This window comes from Galendromus occidentalis, unplaced genomic scaffold, assembly GCF_000255335.2.
Source record: "Galendromus occidentalis unplaced genomic scaffold, Mocc_1.1 scf7180000077443, whole genome shotgun sequence".
In the NCBI taxonomy this organism is placed as follows: domain Eukaryota; kingdom Metazoa; phylum Arthropoda; class Arachnida; order Mesostigmata; family Phytoseiidae; genus Galendromus; species Galendromus occidentalis.
The window spans coordinates 72538-93678 of record NW_003805431.1 but is presented as its reverse complement, the minus strand read 5'-3'; the positions used below and the strand labels follow the sequence as shown (position 1 = coordinate 93678).

The following is a 21141-nucleotide window of genomic DNA, read 5'->3' as shown; positions in this document are numbered from 1 at the left end:
TACATTTCGATTACTATCAACCACATACTGTTCCTGGTTTTTCTCATATTCCCCATCATACATCATACGGACACCCGATGGCAGACCCTTTGGTAGAGACAAGTGAAAAGCTTACGTGGACGAGAAGTCGAAGGCGCTCCGAGATGTATCGGGGAACGAGTGTCGTCCGTTCGCCTCCGAATTGCGTGTCTGCCTCATCTGCACGAATATCAAGAGGATCAGAGCGAATGATATCATTATCTCCCCGCAGAATTTGCGATTCGTCTGCGCTGAGAACATGGGAAACTTCGATTACGATTATTGAGTCATATCTCGCCTGCTAACGGGGTCGAGCGTGAGAGTCTCGAAAAATATACGGAAGGACGGAACCGCCCGTACTCGATGCGCGGAACTCCAAGATCGATATGAAAATCGAATACGCTGATGGTGATTAATTCGTCCCTCCGAGCTGGGCTCGAATCATCAGAAATCGCGGTCCCCTCCTTCCATTAAATCATGTAGCACCTTCCGCCCCTCGGAGCGAACTGCAATGATATAGCAAGAGCATATTCTCAGCATTTCATTTCTAGAAAGCTCTGCGAGTCAAAAAATATATCAAGGTACCTGATCGAGATTTCCACCGCATCGGGGATTGGCGATTTTCACACTTCGACCGCGTGACCTGGACGAGTATGGCGTCAATTATTTTACAGGGATCGAGTCCGAGTGGAATCCTGAAAATTCGACGCCGACCAGGCCGGAGATCGGAGGAACGTCTCGCCTGAAAGCTTCCCTTCAAACCAAAATGTGATCAGGGGATCGCTGTCTCCGAATTCGCTCCAACTTCACCAATGAAGCTATCTCGATACGCAGGCCGTATCCGAACCTGCAGAATTGGGTGACCTGGGGAGAAACAGGATCGTGGCCTCGATACCGGATAGAAATCCAATCATGTTGTGTCCTGAATTGGGGCCAAAAGACTTCGGGGACTTCTTCTCGGCGGAATGCCTCCGCCTTTCCGTCATCGGGAATGATGAGCAGAGTGGTCTCGAGGGAATCCGGAATATTCGCATTTTTCCGGGAATCTCATGAGCGATGAAGGATTCACATAATAAATGAATGAAGATTTAGATTGTCTGTGATGAGAGTCCGTTTCGACCTCCGATGAGGCTTCTTTGGGACCATCGACTATCTATCAATGATCGTATCGTAGAGAAGAACGGAAGCGGTCGGGCGTCGACTTTGGATTATTGCGCGAGATGAGGACTTCTTCTTTGTTCTTTCTTCCTTTGTGTTTCAATGCCCTTGTAGAGAACGCTTCATCTCCCCGTATCTATAATGCTTCCCTTCCGATAGAGCTCCCAGGCCCTTGCGATGACCTCGGTCTCTTTTAGCGAATTCTATCTACTGCCCTTCATTCGTAGCTTCTCAACTTGGTCTTCCTCAAGCTCAATGCAGTTTCGCGTGAGACCTTGAGCTTCGGCGAGTCAGCTGTGAGAGTCAGCGAGAGAAGAGGTCATGGAGAATAGATCGAGCATCAAGCAGGTCATCGCCCAGAGATCACTCGCCGTGACTCAGTCGCGGTGGACACGGAGAACGGTTCGCTCGTCGGAGATTTGCAGTGGTAGACTCCGGATCCTAGCTGGGAAAACAGGTAATGATATCTTGCGGTAATATGCCGGCTGTTTCGCAAACATGGCGAACAACTTAGTTGCGCCTCGCGTTACATCGAGGTTATTCACCTGCGAGAAACAACATTGGGTTCGGGAGGGCGGAAACAGATGAGCACGGACTGATTATTATTCTCCTCGATGAATTCGCAACCGAATGACAACCCTCTCCGAAGATTCCTGATCGGGTAAGCTCAGCCATTCCCTCGACCGCAACCACACTTGGGAAATGCGCTAGCTTCGAAGTCAGCTGCAAACCCCAGCTTTTTCTCGCGGTCCCATCACCATCAGCGCACGAGGACAGCGGAACAGGATAAGAGTCCAAAAGAGAATCATGACGCGGGCAAACTACAGCGAAACGGTAGTCCGCCGCTTCATCGACTCGAAACAGCGGCTGGCACGCGGTTTCTTCTCATGGCTCAAGAGACACAGGTCGATATTGCGCTCCGGCTCAAAGGTCACCCTTTTAATTCCTGCAATGAGTGTTGCATTTTGTCGGTCTCATCGCAAACCGAGTGGTCCAATCTTGGGCACAATATCATCAGCGACGGCCTTGCCTCTTTTCCAATTCTCTGTCCACTTGATAAGCGAGATTCGTTTGGGAGAGCGGTGGACAACGTCACAGCTAAGTCCTGATACAACAATCCAAAAGATGGGCAATGTGAGCGCTGACACGTTCCTGCCAAAGTAGTTCGTGTCCGAATCCGCGCACAGGATGGAATCTCCAAAGAGACCATGGTTCCGGTCGTGGTTCGTGTTGTCGATCGTGGTGGGATGCCTTTCGATATCTGTCTTGCAGTGGGCTCGCTCGACGGGTTCACTTAACGAGTTCATCGATCGAGCACTCCCCAAGCCATACGATCCAGACGAGGATAAAGACATCGTGAGTAAGTTCTGAAGGGAGCTTCGTGAGAGAAACAGACGGGAGTCTCCTTCCAGGATATCACTGGTAGCAGGAATCGGGAGCTTCGAAGCCAGCCTAGTTATCTTGGGCCCCGAGGTGCTTCCTCAGGGTGAAAAGAAGCAGATTGACTCGATACTAATGAACGAAATCGTTCCGTTCCCAGGAAGGTTTCATAACGAGTCGGGGCTTCAATTTTTCGCGGCATGAAATTATAACGTCTGACGGTTATCACATCGAATTCCATCGATTATGGCGCGAAGACTCCGTGGACAGATCCTCGTTGCCAGTTGTAATCGGAGCGCATCTTTTGGGGACCTCCAACAGTTATGTCATGGATCCTGATGGTATCGGTGAGTACCGTCGAAAGAGAGATCTTATCTCATCCGATTCTTGTGGAATCTGGTTGTAGGCTTTGTGTCGAGTGTACTCCGATCGAGAAGATGCAATGTCGAGCTTAGATAGAAAGCACAAAAGACCGTGATCGATGTTCTTTGATATCGACACGCGTGACCGGAGGAGACGCGATGTTCGAAGGTTGTGAGAGCGGTGGTCACCCCGTGGCCCGGCTCAAGGACACTTCGATTTCGTGCCGTCATTGGGTAAGCCTTCGAGTCGCCATGTCTTTGGACTTAACGGTGGATTGGAGCCGCGTACTGTCGAACCTCTTAAGAGAGTCATGCCATGAGAGAAGCAGATATCTCGGAGAGACAGTCTAATTCTATCGGAGACCGCCAAGCGCGGCAAATGAGATTGCGCCCTCCTCTTGTTTGTGTCTTGATCTCGTGATCCAGATTCAGCTTGTTAATCTTCGGTCACAGAGAATACTTCTCTGAGCCTCTTCGGGATACGGCTTTCTATGAAGGAACTTGCGTTGACTCCTTTTCCCCCGAGCCAATCATCTCTGCCCGAGGGAACTTTTTCATTGAGAAAATCAGATTGACGGATAAATTATTTGGCTTGGGATGGTATCATTTTGAGTCTGAATGAGATCGACCTACTATGAAGGCCCAGACGATTACTACGTATCTCCGGCGCTTGACGCGCTTCTTAGAATCCGACGAACAAAGGGTGTCATGCTGATAACGAAAGACGCTGACCATATCGCTACGCGGGACTGTGCACTTTTTTCCTCATAGAGATCGAACTCTATCAAAATGAGCCATAGGCCCGACGACTGACAGTACGACGCGACGCCGACTCGCTTACGAGACTCTATTTCATAGCCTTCGCATACGCGGGTGCGGATTTCGACGTATGGCTCGTGAATAATCGAGGCACTCGCTATGGGCGGAAGCACAAGCGCCTTGACCCTGAGAAAGATCACTACGACTTCTATGAATTCACGATCGTCGAGATTGGAGCGATTGATTTGGCGGAACAGATCGACTATGTTCTCCGAGAAACGGGACACAAGAAGGTGAGGTCCGGTCCAGATCATTTTGTCTTGGTATCCGCAGTCTGAGGAGGAGTATGATCACAAATCACAGCTTTTCTCTTTCCCCGATCTCCCAGGTGAACTACGTTGGAGTATCGCAAGGCGGCGCCAGTTTGTACGCGCTGCTGTCGAAGAAGCCAGCATACAACGCTAAGATTGCGAAAGCCTCGAGCTACGGGGGCTTCCGAAGTTTTTGTTACAACAACGACATCAGATACATGGTCGCTGCTTTACCTTACGACATTTTCGGCGTGAGTGCGGGCAAATTCCTAATTTCTGAGGTCCCGAGACGCTTTCTCTGTCTCTGTAGAGCTTCAGTAGCACAGAATCCTGACAAACGGGAAAAACTTTTCGTTTGTCAGAATTTCGGGAGTTGCTAGCTCTGAGATCGATTTGATGAACCGATATTGTGGAACTCCGATTCGATTCCAGGATTACCTGTTCGACTTGGTTTCCACGAGGCAGGTTCTCGATGTGGACTTCTCGTCCTGTTCGAGAACTGCGAAACTCTGCGAATACCTGGGTGTCAACTTTCTAGGTTTCGAATCGAACTACTATCTCAATTTTGTAAGTCTCCGGAGGAGGTGCCTCGGAATTCATGACCGCTAAAATGCACGAATGCTCCCCTCAACTCATTTCCTTTCCAGTCAAGAGTAGGTGTTTACGGCAAAAACTTCCCCGCTGGTAGCTCTTTGAGAAACTTCATGTGGTATGCTCAGGTTCGTAGACTGCCCTTCTTGCAGCCCTGGTGGCTCACTAAGGGGGTTGATATGCACCACGGTTGGGAGAACTATGTAATCCCGCGGAGCAGCGAAACTCTGAGTTCCTACTTCTCGGATTCAGACACCACTTGAGCCTCTCAACGAAAGTAAATATTTCCACTCACTTTCCGCAGAGTCGGCAGATCGGTTGTGACGGAAACATGAGAGAGTTTGATCACGACTACGGATTGATTCCCCGCCTATTCACTAAGCTGGGTCTGAGAGCCTCAAAGAACCTCAAAATATATGGGACCGCCGAACCACCGCTCCTCGATGCGAAAAACGTGAACATCGACCTGAAAATATATTACAGTGACGGGGACGTCCTCATAACAAGCAAGGTGAAGCTGCATGACGTACAGGCCGATCTTGCGGCTTTACATGGCTCGCTTTGAGAGTATTAGCAGTGATCATGACATCTCTCTCCAGGAAACCTTCAAGGTTCGAGAAGATCTCAACGTGCCGGATGGTAACCTGCACCGCATTCCTGACTGGCGTTTCTCGCATTTCAACTTCGTCATCAGAAGTCGGCCGCATGCCATTGATGAGCACAGTATCAACTACTTCCGGGGAATCGAATCACCTTGGAATCCCGAATCCTCGGAGGCAGCTTGAGCGGATACGAGACGTCGTTTAATTCTCTCTCAATCATCTTGAGTGTAATAATGCCAATGCTGTAGATACTTCGCTCGCTCAAGTCCACTACCCGCGGACATCTCTATCCGGATCCCATTGTACAGTTTCCGTTGCGAGAGCTCCTTATGATTGATTGAAGCGTAGGAGCACCCTTCATGATTACGTTGGCATTCTCCTACGCCACGTACGTGGCTCCTCGTTCGGGCTAAATGGATATATCCACCACATGTAGCTGGCCTTCCTTCCTCAGTGGTGGTCCCTCAGTGATCCGCCTGTAAGCAAGCATGCTTGAGAATATTCCAAGCAGAGGGCATCTTAGTCTGTGTTTTGACAATAAAAACGTGTCCTTTCATTGGAGACTCCCCGTCTATTCCTCCCGTCCGCCAGCGAGGGAATTCAGTTCGGACACTCACAGTGGCTCACTGAGATATTTTGAAGAACTCTAGTGAGTACCTCGAGCATACTAGATACCCTCACAAAGAAGCCGCGAGCTACTGTCAGCACCCTGCGCAACTCGGTTATCTGAAGTCTCACACTCGAAAAAGCGGGTTTATCAGAAACTGCTCGTCTGTTTCATACATTTTCCCAAAATTGCCTATCTCTCTTACTATTTGCGGTATCAAGATATGTCCCGACAGGTGACGTCTGTCTTCTTCGAGCTGCCGCTGCTGGATCCTCACTCCCTCAAATCTCCTCAGTCTCCCAATTGACCTCCGGGCATTCGAGCCGATCTGCCGCAGGTCCCTTGGCCTGTTCCGCTTTATGATCAGGAAGACTCGCCCTAGATTCTGCTTCCCGGAAAAGAGCGAGGGGTTCCACGAGCGAACGGCAGCTCAATGTTGCGCATCCTTATTCCGGGTCGCCATTTCTTCCCTCTGCTGGCCGGGAAGGAGGCTATCTGTGAAAGAGTTTCGTTTTCCATTCGAGATTTCCTCTTTACTAGGCAGTGCCCTCCGATGATTGATATTTTCGTCTGTCTCGATCGGATCGCCGACTCGCCCGCATAGAGCAGTCTCTGGAGGCGTCTTCCCTGGACTCTGGAGTCGAGAGAAGGGTAGTCGGCAGGATTTCGAATTATTCTAAGTTCAATATAGAACGCTTCGGCTCTCAGTCGGCGCTTGCATGTACTCGCATTAGACTAGCACACGTCCATCTGTTCTCCGCTCAAGCCTCCCGAATGTCTCAGTCAAATGGCCAAAGTTCATCGTCCCGGAATCGACCACTTGATCTCTTGAATACCACGCACTATCGCGTAACTAGAGCATTGCTCAAGCTCCACCAGCAAGCAGGAATTGAGAACGAGCTCTCACAGCTCGCGATTGCGCAATTCAGAGGACTTCCATCGATGCGACCAAGACCATGACGTCGATCATAGATCTTGTTCCCTCTCTAGCGGACAAAGTCTACAATGCACATGAATAGCGAGCGTGATTTCTTCACAGCTCTCGTAGGTTCTTCGCTCAGCGCGGGACGATAAGAACAGTCATGGGGACTGGCCCCCCACCCGGACGGTTCCCGCTGGTTCCCTGGTCCCGGAGCTCATGCTCCGCGTGATCTCCTCGTGGCAACGACTAGATACCGATTTTCCGAAGCTCAGGCTCATCGGAGTTGTATTTTGGCTCACCGCGGCCGGGACCCATCCCTTCATAGAGCCTCTCTGCGTGCTCCATGCAGTCTCCGGAGGGCGAAAAGGTTTCGAGGACGTGACCATCGCGAGCGCTTGCAATAGTATGCTGACAAGTAAACATTCTTTTTTGAAAATGACAATCGCCTGGTTTGACATGCTTTTCTGAAAGTTTCCGAGCCCCGGAGCAACCCCGAGTCGTTTTTCCCTGCTGTCCTGCATATCATACCCCTTTCCTGCAAGCTCCGAAACCCGGAAAAAACACCATTTACATTGAAATCCGAGATATTTTTCTCGGATTTTGATGGAAATGTTTTCCCCAGGTTCCGAAGCCCGGAAAGACCCATTTCTATTGATATATGAGCAAAATATCCCGGGTTTCGATGTAAATGGTGTTTTTCCGGGTTTCGGAGCCCGCAGGGAAGGGGCATGAAATGCAGGACAGCAGGGAAAAACGACTCGGGGTTGCTCCGGGGCTCGGAAACTTTCAGAAAAGCATGTCAAACCTGGTGATTGTCATTTTCAAAAAAGAATGTTTACTTGTGAGAACCACCATGTGCACCTGTGTTCGAGATATTCCAGCCCCGTGATGAGTGGGACACCGTAGAAGTCGCTTGCTTCGCGTCTAATTCAGGGAACTCCATCAGAATTTTCCCCTCCTCATCTACCTGCGCGGTTGTTGTGCGCCGATGATTCAACTTTGAAGTAATGCACACCATGGGTGGTTTGGTCAAACAAACTGCAAGCTTGGGGGGGGAGCGGCGGACTAAGGATTTATCGGCAGTGGATTTCGGGCTTCCGGAGGAATTGGGAACTCTCTCCAAAATCCTCGTCTCAAGATAACTAGGATCGAAGTTGATCGACAGAAGATATTCGCAGGGAGTGGGAACCGAAAGGTCCCTGAGATGACCTGAGATGAAAACAAAAGTTTGTACCCGATTTTGCGAATGAAGCCCTCGTTTTAATTTTTGTCTTCGGTGAGTGCGCGGGGGCACGGCTCAAGATTCCCCGATGAGAGGGGCGGTGGTTCACAGGTTTGGAACCACTGGCGTAAATCCATCGCTCAACTGGAGGATTCGCTGACGGAGATCAGCCCTGAGATCGTTCCGGACTCATTGGCTCGCTAGAAGTATCCTCTGGCCGCACAGGTCCGGGCACTACTTCCAAGCATGACCTGCGATGCCGACGCAGCGGACTTGCGCGACGGGTTTCGGAAACGCTCGGGATACGCCTTATGATCGACCCCGATCAGAACTTTACCACGAGGAAAATTCACCCAGGAGGCGATGAAGTCTCGGGAAGCCGCTCGAGAGGGGGTAACAATAATGATCTGCTGACCCATGATTCGGAATTCCCTGGCTAGTCAGGGTCGCGGGGCATTCCTCTCGGATGAATGCTCGGCGCGAGTGAGCAGACATCGCTTTTTCAGAATGGCGGAAAGGAATCGATTGTCTCATGAACATCCGAGGCAATCGATGGAAGCAATGAGAAAACTGCCGAGAGATCAGAAGCGATTCGAGGAAATGCAATCGGCCTCCACATAAAACGCTGAAGCCATCGATCACGCTCTGACAAAGTCTAATGATGTGCGGCTTCACTGCGATAATGATGTCATCTCTTTAAAGGACGGCATCGACGCGATCGATTCAGAAGAATGCAAGTCGAGGGATTGCTCCTGTACTCCCAGCGCGGCAGGTCGACAAGGGTCAACCCGCAGGGAACGATATCGAGGTACAGTGACCTCCCCAGATGCTCCCCGGCGGCGATCGGAAGCCTCTCCGCATGTCGCCGCCCACCGAGCTCTTAGAGACAGACCACTAAATCGGGAACGTTCAACGTCACGCGACGACCGGGACCAGAACGAAGGTTCACGAAAAGGCGTTTTACTCGATTGAGCGCTGACTCTATTCAGCTGTTTGTTTCGGGAATCTCAGCACTACGGAGAGGCTATGGAAGATGAGAGAGAAGAGCTATGCGGAATGCCTGCCACAGAGCAAGCTCTCTCAGTGAAATAGGAATTGATGACTGGTCTGATCGCCTGCTATTCAGCGGCTAGACTCTCGCTCCGAAGCCGTGTCACACGCTCTATCTAGCCTGACTCGCAATGAGTCTAGATAGATTCTGCCTTCCGGAATAATGGGCATGCGTGGTTTGGAATTATGAGCGCAGAAGTTTTTTCCCATTCCACTCATCTTAATCAACACCTCTCTCCCTAGTCAGCAGACTACCTTTTGGAGTTTCCTGCGCATCGTCGCGACTTTCCCTACCCTCGACCACCGAAATGCTGTTTCCGTCGCTTCTGATTACCATGATCGTGGTAGAATTTTCAGATGCTATTGTGTGTCCACCAGACTTTTGCGATGGCGTAAGATGTCGTCAGATCGAGTGCGAGCCACATCAGGTCACTGAGCTGCATGGAACTTTCTGCGGATGCTGTCCGATGTGCGTCACCTTGCTCGGTGAGTATTTCGCCGTCGCCACTCTAGGCCGCGGACGGGAATTCCCGCTGCTCACAGGATCGCTGAGGCAAAAGAAATCTTTGAATGTTTTAGACGAAGGCGCCAGTTGTCCAATAACGCTCAGCCCCGGTCCGCCTTCGACACGATGCATGACAGGACTCCAGTGCCTCGGAGGAGTTTGCACGCGTCGACAGATTTAACCCGTAACGAGTTTTTCGTCATTGCTACCTAAGTTGCAAGCCCCCGAGGCATGATGCTCCTCCCGGCAGCCGCGATTCACTTCGAGCATGATGCTCTTCCAATAAATGCTTTCTGATACTGATGGAACAAAAACATTTTATTCCCGAATTCGCGAGAGGCCGAGGTTCTCGGACAATCTCGATGAGTGTTTGAATGATATGTGACGAAGAATCCGCTTATTCGTCTTCGATTCGTCTTATCACCGTCACGAAGCGAGGTCCAAAGTCAAATCGGAACATTACTCCGCCTTGACGGAAGCGCTCGACGAATGGCGACTCCCGAGAAACCTACCGCGATGCCGACAAGGAAGACGCAGACGCAAAGAACCGCAGCATCAACTGCGAATCGATAGACAACATGAGACCCTGCAAGCGCCTCGCTACCTCGATGTCGATGAAACCCGCGGGTACCTCCGTCGTGCAGAAGCATGGACAGTCAGCCTGAGCCGAAGAATGACATCAACCAGAACTCATTATCAAAGGGCTGGAAGGCCGCACCGAAATCTCGGCCTTCAGCATAGGTATGGGCAGCGACTGGCCTGCTCGCATTCCCGGAACAAACCTGCCAGGAAAGATTTTCCAGGGATCGTCAACTCGGCTGAGTACATGCTGGTTTCCAGCATTTTCGGAGGAGTAGTTCGTTCCTTGAGTGAGAGCTCCAATTCGACGAAGGAGCCCGCCTCGGGCACGATGGTATTCGTTCCTCCCTATAAGAGCGGGCGACTGTCAGAATATCGTACCATCATAGAGAACCTCTCCTTGGGAGATGAGCTCATAATGGGGGCGGCTCGAGCTCCGCTTGCGATAAACGACGCACCTGCCACTCTATGGGCACCGCCAGCTGCCTGTCATTCAGAGCTCTGACGATTTCGTCTCTGGCGCTGTCCACTGTTGTCTGAATTGCGTTCACGAGCTCCGGGAAGGGTTCCAGTAGCGTCATGCTCACGTGAATCCTATTCTTCTCGAAGTCTTCGAGCATCTGGCGAAACACATCAAAGCCGAGTGCCATCGGAAGGGAGATTCAACGCTTCCGGCTGACGTCTACATGTGAGGGATTGCTGCTAACTCACTTTGAGTTTCTGAACCCGCATAACTGTACCCAGATTTCCAGTCCTCGCGATCATGTCTCGGAGTCGATTGAGGAACTCATATCCATTGCCGTAAATGACTTCTTTGAAGTCGGCTGAAATTTGAATCGGGTCTTTATTCCTCATCATCCCATCAAATCGTTGTGTCGGTCGATAGCAGAATCGATATCTGTACGGGAGCGACTCATCGGACTGTCACGTACGCAGACTGATTTATCTCCCGGAAGAATGCAATGCTCAGAGACTTGACGTCACTCACTCCTAAAGCTTATACGGAAGAAACGTCTCTTGCGGTTGGCCACGCACATAGCCGCCTCGAAGACGTCGAGATGCGCGTAGTCCGCTCTGAAGTCGAAGTATGAAGTCTTCTCAGTGCTCTCGAACGCCTTAAACAGGGTCGATATCGATCGTATCCTCACAGCCTTCGAGCAGCCTCTCGATCTCCCCTCAAGGCTGCATGCAGACAGCTTGCACAATAGAACTCACCTTCGTTCTTTCGTCGATGGCTGCGAAAAATTTCCGATTGAGCTGCGACGTCGGGACGAAAATGAAAGCCCCATTCGAGAGTTGAGAGAGTTCTTCATCGTACCTGAAGGTGGCTTCGTGAACCTCGATCGTTCCATCCGGTGCTTCGTCGATGTCACTGAATACGGTGACGCGGGATCCTCTCTCGACGTACTGGAAAGCATGTTCTGCGAATTTTCCAGATTCACTCATGAATCTCCAAGGATTTCTCCGGTCGGTCGGTGACGTGCGGTACGGCATGATGTCGCTCACCTCTCCCTTCTCCACGTGCTCGGTCGTCATGCCAAGCAGATCCAGAGGCTCTCGGATGTCGAAAGAAGCGGTTCCAGTCTGTTTAATGAGCGCGAATTCTCCGGCCATGGGCAGCACTGAGCAAGAGCCCGTGTTTTTTTCAATGATGAAAATGGCTTTGAAAAAAACATCGGCAATGACCGTGATCGGTTTGCCAATGTAATCTTGAAACATCTTGCCGTCCCGGAGCGTCGGGATCCAGTCCATGCGGACGAGGCCGAAAATTCTTGATGAATAAATCTACGCAAGGAGAGCACACAGTGCGCGTTTGTCAAAATCATTCTCATGAGGATTTCTTGGATTTGGAGGAATTGAAGGAACGAACAAACCTACCTGACGGTTCTCGATTGAGGTCTCATTTGCAAGCACGCGGCCATCTTGGTCTCGAGCGGAAAACAGAGTCTCCTCCCGCCAAGCGAAATCTTGCGAGAGCTGCGGGAACTCGTCGACGGGTATGATACGAGGATCATCTGAACATTTGAGGTCTCGTGGGACCTAGAGTTCACAGAGAGTAGAGTTAGACGGTGGCCGCTCACTCGTCTGACGAGAAGACATGGGTCGGTCCCTTGCGGTCATCGAGTTAGTCAATCTCTCGAAGCCGGAAACTCACCACGAAGAGATCGTTGTCCATTTCGGGATCCCGATCAAACCGCAAGACTGAAGCCACTTGACGAATTCTGTATTCTGTATTGTTATCGCCATCGAGAGCTCCGCCGTCGATTTCGAACCTGATGGGACTCTTTCCTGCGGAGCGGAGGAGCTCCAAATTTTGTAGAGCGATACCCATCCCTTCAGCGAGCGGAAGATCCAACGAGCAATGTTCTCATGAATCTATGATTTCCGGGACTATGATGTCTTACCATCCAGTGTCCAGTGATAAGTCACATTGAGTCGTCGACCCGTGACCCTGTCCGTTATGCAAGACGTGAACCTATTGCTCTTGATGAATCTGCTCGTTGCGTCCGCGACACTGTCCATGAATGCAAATTGATATTTCCCGCCGAAAAGTAGAGACTGGTACACATCAACCATGTTCAGTGGTCGACCACCTTTTTCAAAGAGCGGAGTGTTCTTGTGTTCGCTCAATTTGAAAACTGCACAACTGTTCAATCGGTTGACGTCCCCGTCAACGGATTGTTTTCCGCCCTCCGAGTAGCGGAAGCCGGTGTTGGAGTTGTAGAAACTCACGATCTCTCTCGCTACGCCAGAATCATCGACTTCTCGGATCCGGGCTCTCTGATTCGGCCAGTCGTACCTATCGGAAATCTCAGACTCAGGGTCGTAGGAAGTGCAGAGCCACGGCCGAGCCTCTGGCTCGAGAGTCTCACGCGGCACCATCCGCTTGAAGCTCGATGCCGATGGAAATTGAGGAATATTCTTGGTTAGAAGACAATGCTCACCAAACTTCATCTGTATGTCGCTTCTTTCCGACGAGATCATTCACTTCAAACACCATGTGGTAAGAATCCGGCAGGACGGGCGGTATAGGTCCGCTCGAGAAATCCGGAGCGATGCATATCCAATCAGATTCTGCTTCTGCCTGGGTCACGAGGAATAAAGACGAGACCACGGTCGCTTCTAGCAGCAAGTTCATTGTGACAAGAGGAACCGATGCGGCTGGAAAGATCAATGCACATCAGGGATATCGGAGCGATTAGAACCATGCATTGTCAACAAGGCGGTATGACTCGCGGCCGGCATCTAACGGTGGCGCGATATATACGACACAGCTTTGGACAATGCGACTCTGGCCAGAAGTGTGACAGCTACCGCTTCCCGTGTCTGATTGGTGCCTCTCGTCGTTTTTCGTCTTTCCCGCAACGGGTCACCAGTTTGTAGACAGTTGTGCAGGCATCCCGATTAGCGAAAAAGACAAGCAACACATCGCAAGCGCTCAATGAGCGGCTCTGATGGAAGGCTGACAGACTTCTCTTGAAGCCGGCCCCGATCTGGTTTGGTTGAAGCGGGAGCACCCAGACGTTGGACGCTCCGTCATACCTCGATCCATTTTTTGGGTTTGCGTAAAGTGAAAGCTATTTTCCACCCAGATAGCCTAAACATGAAGACGTGACAGGCTCGCAGGGGTTAGTCTTGATGGTCTTCCATTCAATTCTGGAGGAATCGATGCACTCACTTTTAAGGCAGTCAACAGACACCTCGATGGTCGATCAAAGAATAACCGAATTTGCCTTTGCCGTACAAGTCAATACGCTGAAAGGCGTACCCTCTAGATTAGGAAACACGGCCTAGCAGACTTGGCCTAGTCGCGAACATCATCAAGATACTGTAATCCAGGTGCCTCAAAGGTCATTCCTACCCTCCGTCTTACTACTTTCTTGCCGAGAGACGATGTCGAAGGTGATAGCTTTGGGAATACTCAAACTTCGAGGCGAATTTTCGGGGAGCGGGGGAATTCGAGGCATGCAGAAGGTGCTTGATAGAATATATCTAACTCACGCCTTCGGCTTCCACTTGCAGCGGAAAAATGAGACAGCCGAATGGGGACCAGTCGATTCTTGACGTGGCCATGGGTGAGAACTTGAGCTTGAGAAGACATTGAAAAAAATTCATGGGTTCCGGCCCCATCGTCGATGGTCTAGACTCTAGACTCTAGAGATGCGCCCGGGGGTCTGAAAGACACGAGTTTGGCTAGGAAAATTTACGGAGAAGAGAGAGCTTGTGCAATTAACAGCTTATTGAGGTCTCTGTCCCGGTGAGAAGCAGACCGCGACATATGTATGATAGGCGACGTGCTACTTCCACAAGCAAGGGCTCGCACGGAAAAAAGTTCAGATCCAGATTTGAAGAGACCGATCCGAATTGCGGCGTATAGGAAGCTTTAGTGTACGCACCACCAGAATGCCATGGAGAGGCAAACAGTGACAAGGAGTTACAGAAAATGTTCGGGTTACATCATGAGTCTAGCGGACGAATCATCAATGATACCGAACGATTATCAAAAATATGAGGAAGAGGGGGGGCGAAGTCCGACGCTCATATAGCGTCACTTCAGCCTCCAGCGATCCCGCCCCCGCTGTTGTTGGGCTTTCTTGAAGAATCGGAGCATAAAATATCGATAAATCCTGGAGGAAAGCCTACTCCTGACAACGAAATCCATACTTCGCATCTCCGATGACTTTCACGCTGTAAGCTGATCTGAAGGTTGGGGCACGGCTGCCGGACCTCATTCACCGCGATTCTTCCCGCGTTCCAGGTACCACCCGCATTATCGAGGCTGAGTTGCGCAACGAATTTCCCGACAAATGTTTCGCCCAAGGGAACGGCTTGAGTTTCCATCCGTGCGGATCGAGTCGAGAAGTTCTTGTCCGGAGGGAAAGAGGCTCGAGACGACGAAACCTCATTTTCCTAGGAAGGTCGAGGCTCGCGGATGGTCCACTTCAGCCCAACCGAGTCAGTTCCAAGCGAGAGCTACACCAGTAGCACAGCGGCACCGCTCCTTGAATTCGATCGCGATATCCGCCTGGTCAGTCCGAGCTCTCTCGAGATTTCCTCGAGCTGACTGAACTGAGCCCAACGACCGTTACTGGAGTGTAGTCCGAGGAATTCTTGGCGTTTCGGAGATGGTGAATGATCGATTCCTCTCAGAGGTGGATGAAATCGGGGAAAATGCGGAGTGGGCTTCCACGCAGGAATGACGAACGCTCGATCGTTGAACGAATCAAAGCCGTCAAGGATGGTCCGTCCGATCACTTCATCGAGTATTCTGCCCCGATACGAGCTCTGAGGGAGCCTCCTGGATCGACGTTGGTTCCGAGAGTAGATATCGCCCACGTATACAGCCTTTCCGATCAATATTCGAGAAGAAACCGAGGAAGCGACGCGGGGAGCGAAAAACTAGTTCGAGGTGCAAAAAGACTCCTCGCAATCATCCGGATGATGCCGAGGAAGAAACCTGTGAAACGCATTCGATCAGGCAAGTTGGTGAGCGCGAGCACGGATTTCGAATTTCGCGCCGTCTGTTTGTTGACTCCAAACACATGCTCATCGGATGCGGGCGAGACGAATAGAATGAAAATAGTACCACTCTACACGCTGCGGCATTCGAACAGAGTTTGGTCCGCGCGTTCTACTTTATTCGGGAAATTTCATTCCTCTTGTGGATTCCGGGAAGACACTCCCGCATCGGAATGTTTCCCTTGTTCCGCTCACTTGTGAGAGCGCCGAAAGTTCTTGCAATAGCGGCGCAAAGGTCCCATAGATGCCTTGCGTTGACACCCAAGGTAAGATATGTTAGTATATATTCAATGTTTCTCACTCAGACATCGTTTCATTGGGGAGGCTCGCGCCGAGCCTCTTTTCGATGATAGCGCTCAGGCCTCAAGAGCATCGATCTGAGCGAGAGACAGTGCTCTCCAGCCACTTGGAATGCCTAGTGAAGTATCCGCGCGGATCAACTGGAAGTGGTGCTTGGTGTTGGGAGAAGCAGCTGTGACTCGTCGACCGTCAAGGGATGGCGATTTCTAAGCTCAGCATAGGGCTGGGAGCTTCTCTCCGAGAAGCGAGATCGAATTCACGGGCAGGGAATTGAGTCTGTAGCGGAAGAAGATGACAGTGATCCTGGAGTTCCCAGGAGGAGGGACACATCGGAACTCCTCCCTGCCATTTTACATGCCATTCGATACGCACACGCTTGACGAACGTTGTCTCAACGTTTCTCCGTGGATTGCTGTCAAGTCCGGGTCAGCTTATTCACGGTGACAAAGAGTCCCGCGCTCTTGCCCCGGACGAGCCGTTCTCCCCTATTCCGAGCGGCAGCGTTTGAATGAGGGGACGGATTTCACAGATACAATGTCGCATTTTCATCATTTACATCCCCCATGCCGCAAGCCTTTCCCGAAAGTGTGAAGAAGAATTCAAAGATCATCGAACGTATATATTTTCAGCTCCTAGATGTACCTGAGGGAAAGCCAGCCCATCCGGAATATCCGGCTCCCTCGAGAGGATCATTTCCGTTCGCTAGAACGATGGACGACTTTAGAGCTGTGAGTGGCGAGCACCTCTAGATTCGTCGTCGAAGACCCCTGAGAGGCTATACTCTGATTGAAAGATGATTTAAGAGCACAATGATTCCCTGCAGACCCTTGAGGAGGAGTTGGACGGTACCAGCAATCACAATCTTGTGAGATACATGAAACACTACAGGTTCTTGGTGAGCGTGAGCCCAAGTATCTCGAGCTTGTCGCGGAGTCATGCTAATGAACGAAATTCCGTGAGGGATCATGCTGCTGATCTGATAAGTATTTTCCCAGAGTCAAGATGCGACGCTCGCCCCCACGGAAGATCCAGCCTTCCAGAAACTCGCCGGGACTATCCTGATCCGACTGCGTCATTTCGATCTGGATGAATGCGTGGAACTCGTCAGGATCGCCGGTCTATTGCACGTGAGCGCACTCACCATGAAGTTGATGGCGTGAACGCGCGTCGGATATTCCCCCCGAGATGGTCATGGCGAGATTTTTCATGAGTTTTCTGGAATTTCACAGCTCGAAGCCTCCAGCGCTCTCGTCCAAGGAATCTTCCAGATGTTGAGAAAATATATCAGCGATATAGACTGCCAACAAGCCGCCCAGATCTCGCTCGCCATCGACTTGGTACAATCCCGCGCTGGCTGATTGCCCTCTCAGAGTGAATGCAGCCGACCATCGGGACCTGTTCTGCATTTGGTCTTGATTCGTCCATGACATCTGATTTCGTTTCCCTTCCAGCTTGGTGATCGGTCAGTTCTGACGGACACCCTTCATTCATCCTTACCATTGATTTTCGACAACAGAATCCTCCGAGAGCTGGATGAAGACAATCCGCAAGCATGTTTCGAGTGGGTACCGCGAGATGGAATCAATCACCCTCGGGGAGCTCTCGAAGTCGCTAAGTTTATTCCTTAAACCTTTCCAGGGCAGCGAAGTTTTGTCTGCAGAACGATGTTAGCAGAGAAACGCGAGAGTTCGTGCTCGAGAAGACTTCAAGGCTCATGGGAGCTTGTCCACCCCGCCTAGCGGCTCGGATGGTCGCGAACGCCGCATACGGATCCAGATCATCGGAACGGAAACCGGATGGAATAATGAGCAAAGCAGTCCGGTCAGCAAATCATCTACACACGTTCAGGGCATTCCTCGGTCCGCCACGGGAGGTCGGTCGCTAATATCTTCTCTATTTTATCTAATAGGGACCATCTCGTCAGATGCTTCCGGATTATCGCGACTCACCTGCAGGAATTCGACGAGAAATCGGTTCGTCTGTCCTTGGATCTCTATGACGCTTTTGAATTACCCCCCCCCTCTCTTTCTCGCTTGATCATTTTTCCTTACCGTCAAAGTTCCGCCTCGAAGCGTAGAATCGAAGGGAATCTGGGAAAATCGATATTTTATCCGTTTCGCAGATTCGACGACTAGCAGCAGCATACAGAAGCCTTCCACTGTATTGTGATGAGTTCCACAATGCTTACCGGCGACACGCCTCGCCGGAAAATCTCAACGAGGTCAGTAAAAGATATCGTGATGATGATATGAGCTGATTGTGTATGACGGAAGTTTTCCCACGTTCCAAATCCGCTCCACCTGAATTCCATTGTCTCCATGCCATCAACTCATTTCAGATAGTTCGATTGAACGAAATGGACGCGACTAAAAATTGCTTATCGAGGAACAGTGTCGAAACTCTCAGGGATCAACTCCTTATGCATAGAGAGGAGGTGAGCTGATGGATCTCCACGGATGGACCCGCTTGGTTCGATCCGGAAAATTCCCGCTGAAAATTATATCGCTAATTCATGAGAGATTTCTTGATCACTCGCCCGGGATTCGGGATCCCTCAACGCCCACCATCGTCCGATGGACTTCCGAACTCTTCGACGCGAGGAGCGCGTGCTCGAGATTGACAGAAGCTGAGATATCAGATCCGCCTTGAAACTCATTCCCGACATCGTTTCAGATTCCTGGAATCCGTTTTGGCTTTTCGAGTGTCTGCTCAGCTCTCGCGAGGCTAGCTGTTAACACTACGGGCAAGTGTCTTTCCGCCAGTCAGATCGCGCTGCTGTGAATTAAGATTAGGCCGAATTATTCCTTCATCGGCAAATATGTGGTCCGAATACAATCTCGAATATTTCCAGAGCCTGATCCCAAACTGCGAGAGCTCGCTCTTCTGCTGGCCGAAGTCCCCCATGGGATTGATCACCTGAGGAAGAATCACGTATCTTTCACAAAATATCTGCTGTATATGGCCGTTCTCGACGTCTACCCCGAGAGAGAAGTAAGACTCCAACCGGATCGCATCCGTCATAGAAAAGAATGATTCGCAATATTGATAGCTTTCCTCTTCTGGCAAATATCCATGAATTCCTCCAGAGCCATTCCGATATAGTCAAGCTCATCGCGTGGAGCTCTGGTCTGATGTACTCGGGAACCTGCAAGGTCCTGGAGAGATTCATCGCGAGCGCTTAATTTCTTTTGCCCTTTTCCTTCACTTCCCGAAACTCAATTCGAATCCTTGGATTCCAGCTCGACGCGTTCTTTCAAGAAGAACATCAGCTGCTGTTCAAAAATTTGAATAGAGCTCTCGCCTCTGAGCTCCTGCTCGTGAGTTCCCTCTTAGTTTACTAAATCGAGATAATTTTGTCCACGGAATGGTTGCTGATGCGCAGATGGAATTCTCTCCTCGCGATTCGTTCAGAAATGAAGTCGGGAACGATTAACGTTCGCAGCTGGAGCAATGCCTTCGTTTACGTTTCGGTGAGAACTCGCCGTATCAACTTCTTCCGGACTTGAAATCAGCGGCTCTGACGGGGGCTATGGCAGAAAACGATGACGAAGTGACCAATGCTCTGCAGATGGGCCTTGGTGGAGAACAGGTAATTCCTTCGATTCGGGCCTTCTGCTCATGGATCGCGATGGATGATTTCCGAATCAAATATACGACGTGGAAGCCGCGACGCTTTTTTTCAATCCGTAGTTCCTGTTGAGAAACGTGGTGACGCCTTTCGGAACGATCGCCGATCTCGCGATCGCCATGAGACAAGGCGAGTATCCGATCGCTCTGTCCGAGGAGGAAAACCCTTTCGAGGTAAGAATCCAAACGGTCCGAGACCTCTTAGAACGATGCTGACGTCTTAGTGCCAAATTGCCCGGAGGACGGATTACATCGGAATTCACCCCTCGAACTTGGTCATTGCAGGGTCTTCCGAAGGACTGCAAAGTGGTGGCAATAATTCGGGTCAACAGCCGTCAAGGTTTTGACGAACGGAAATCCCTAAAAATGGTGAGTCAACCGGCGATGATTCCCTCTCCATCCCGCCACGCCTTCAAGATGAGAGCGTTCACGGGGGTGTCTGACTTCTGTTGCAGGTCCGGTCGGCCTTGAAAGAACGCTTCCTCCGCCTTCAGAACATCCACCCTGTACCAATCTATATGCATGAATGGGCTGAGATGGCACCGTACGAAAGAATCCCATCTATCATGAAGAAAATCAAGGACGTTTTAGAGACCTGTGAGCCATACTGCCGAGAACAGTCGAAGATCCCTTGAAATCGGAGAATCGGGGGGACTGTATACTTCAACGAGCCGGGCATCACGACGGCCGAGCGAATAGCTCTCGAATGCGACGTCCTTTGGTGACCATGGGAATATCTGGAATAGAAAATCAGACATCCCGGATGTCCAAACATAGAGAGTTTAATTTGTACCAAACACTGTACAGAGCATTTGATGCGTGAGTAGGAGAATAAACTGATTTTCTCATCATCGTTGGTGTCCCACCGTTATGAGCGTCGGAAGTCTTTAGGGAATTCATAACAAATATTTCTGATCCTTCGCATGCCATGAAGCTCGAACGGCGGGGACCTCGTCGCGGGGGGGGGGGCAAAGGTAGATGGTCCGCCTCGGGCACTTCCTTCAGTTAGGAGCCCGAATCATGTGGAACCGCGGATAAGAAACGAGAAGCCTTCGTCACTCGTTCCCTCCGAGCACTGCACTCTGTAGTTTACAAAAGGTCTTGTACGTCCCACGTCAGACCGCGGGAAAATCCCAGCATCGGCGTGTTGTCCATGAGAAAGACGGCTCACAGCAGCGGCTGATCCCACGTCAAGTTCATATGAGCTCGAAATCCTTGCGATCTCTCGATATCATCCTCCTGCTCTATTCCCATCCTTGTTCTATTTCAGTCCCTTTTGAAACAGTGGATTCTAGAATTGAGGAGCACGAAGCGGAGCCCGCTCGGAGCACCTCCGCGTCGCGAAGTTTCGCGTCAAGCGTCTCTTATGCTCCGAGAGGGGAGAGAGACGTGGAGAAAGCACGCATGCTTCCTCTACACTCGGCTCTCTAAAAAAGGTTCCACGGAACGTGAGAGCCTTTGTTAGCCTCATTTGCATGACAGAAGGCGGCGTTCGAGGCTCAGCGTTACGCAGACCTCAACGGACGAGCCTGGATTCGAACAAGGATTGATGCTTCCGACAGTTTGATCTCGAAAAAACTTCCCGCCGTCATTCGGCTGGAAGTAATTTTGCTGCAATGTACCTGTTG

At 50.8% G+C, this 21141-nt stretch overlaps 3 protein-coding genes across 3 annotated transcripts; 2 read left to right on the top strand and 1 right to left on the bottom strand.

The window, feature by feature from the left end:
- Nucleotides 1-2303: 2303 nt before the first annotated feature.
- LOC100905772 (gastric triacylglycerol lipase) lies at nucleotides 2304-5739 on the top strand. Its single transcript, XM_003743381.2, has 8 exons — nucleotides 2304-2532; nucleotides 2717-2903; nucleotides 3777-3970; nucleotides 4066-4239; nucleotides 4421-4555; nucleotides 4636-4707; nucleotides 4884-5090; nucleotides 5179-5739. The coding sequence occupies exons 1-8, from the start codon at nucleotides 2365-2367 to the stop codon at nucleotides 5362-5364; spliced, it is 1323 nt and encodes a 440-aa protein (XP_003743429.1). The 5' UTR covers nucleotides 2304-2364; the 3' UTR covers nucleotides 5365-5739.
- A 3925-nt stretch (nucleotides 5740-9664) lies between these two features.
- Nucleotides 9665-13795, bottom strand: LOC100906792 (uncharacterized). Its single transcript, XM_003743387.1, has 12 exons — nucleotides 13746-13795; nucleotides 13012-13228; nucleotides 12472-12866; nucleotides 12222-12355; nucleotides 11945-12106; nucleotides 11573-11851; nucleotides 11282-11473; nucleotides 11055-11181; nucleotides 10778-10890; nucleotides 10525-10686; nucleotides 10270-10414; nucleotides 9665-9786 (listed from the first exon to the last, which is right to left on the bottom strand). The coding sequence occupies exons 2-12, from the start codon at nucleotides 13203-13205 to the stop codon at nucleotides 9665-9667; spliced, it is 2025 nt and encodes a 674-aa protein (XP_003743435.1). The 5' UTR covers nucleotides 13206-13228; nucleotides 13746-13795.
- A 1853-nt stretch (nucleotides 13796-15648) lies between these two features.
- On the top strand, nucleotides 15649-20362 carry LOC100906645 (uncharacterized). Its single transcript, XM_003743386.1, has 17 exons — nucleotides 15649-15852; nucleotides 16516-16614; nucleotides 16710-16781; nucleotides 16882-17013; nucleotides 17116-17223; nucleotides 17338-17447; nucleotides 17525-17707; nucleotides 17796-17859; nucleotides 18009-18107; nucleotides 18225-18320; nucleotides 18560-18629; nucleotides 18738-18877; nucleotides 19126-19203; nucleotides 19329-19475; nucleotides 19577-19687; nucleotides 19799-19882; nucleotides 19969-20362. The coding sequence occupies exons 1-17, from the start codon at nucleotides 15760-15762 to the stop codon at nucleotides 20146-20148; spliced, it is 1866 nt and encodes a 621-aa protein (XP_003743434.1). The 5' UTR covers nucleotides 15649-15759; the 3' UTR covers nucleotides 20149-20362.
- Nucleotides 20363-21141: the final 779 nt, after the last annotated feature.

Excerpts from the sequence above, each read along its gene's own strand:
- LOC100906645 (XM_003743386.1), top strand. The coding sequence starts at position 15,760 with ATGTTTCCCTTGTTCCGCTCACTTGTGAGAGCGCCGAAAGTTCTTGCA. Across the intron at positions 18,878-19,125 it reads ACGTCTACCCCGAGAGAGAA|CTCGACGCGTTCTTTCAAGA; the intron begins GTAAGACTCCAA and ends CTTGGATTCCAG. Across the intron at positions 19,204-19,328 it reads TCGCCTCTGAGCTCCTGCTC|CTGGAGCAATGCCTTCGTTT; the intron begins GTGAGTTCCCTC and ends TAACGTTCGCAG.
- LOC100905772 (XM_003743381.2), top strand. The coding sequence starts at position 2,365 with ATGGAATCTCCAAAGAGACCATGGTTCCGGTCGTGGTTCGTGTTGTCG. Across the intron at positions 4,556-4,635 it reads CGAACTACTATCTCAATTTT|TCAAGAGTAGGTGTTTACGG; the intron begins GTAAGTCTCCGG and ends TTTCCTTTCCAG. Across the intron at positions 5,091-5,178 it reads ACGTCCTCATAACAAGCAAG|GAAACCTTCAAGGTTCGAGA; the intron begins GTGAAGCTGCAT and ends ATCTCTCTCCAG.
- LOC100906792 (XM_003743387.1), bottom strand. The coding sequence starts at position 13,205 with ATGAACTTGCTGCTAGAAGCGACCGTGGTCTCGTCTTTATTCCTCGTG. Across the intron at positions 12,867-13,011 it reads CGACATACAGATGAAGTTTG|GTACGACTGGCCGAATCAGA; the intron begins GTGAGCATTGTC and ends GATTTCCGATAG. Across the intron at positions 10,891-11,054 it reads CTTCCGTATAAGCTTTAGGA|CCGACTTCAAAGAAGTCATT; the intron begins GTGAGTGACGTC and ends TTCAAATTTCAG.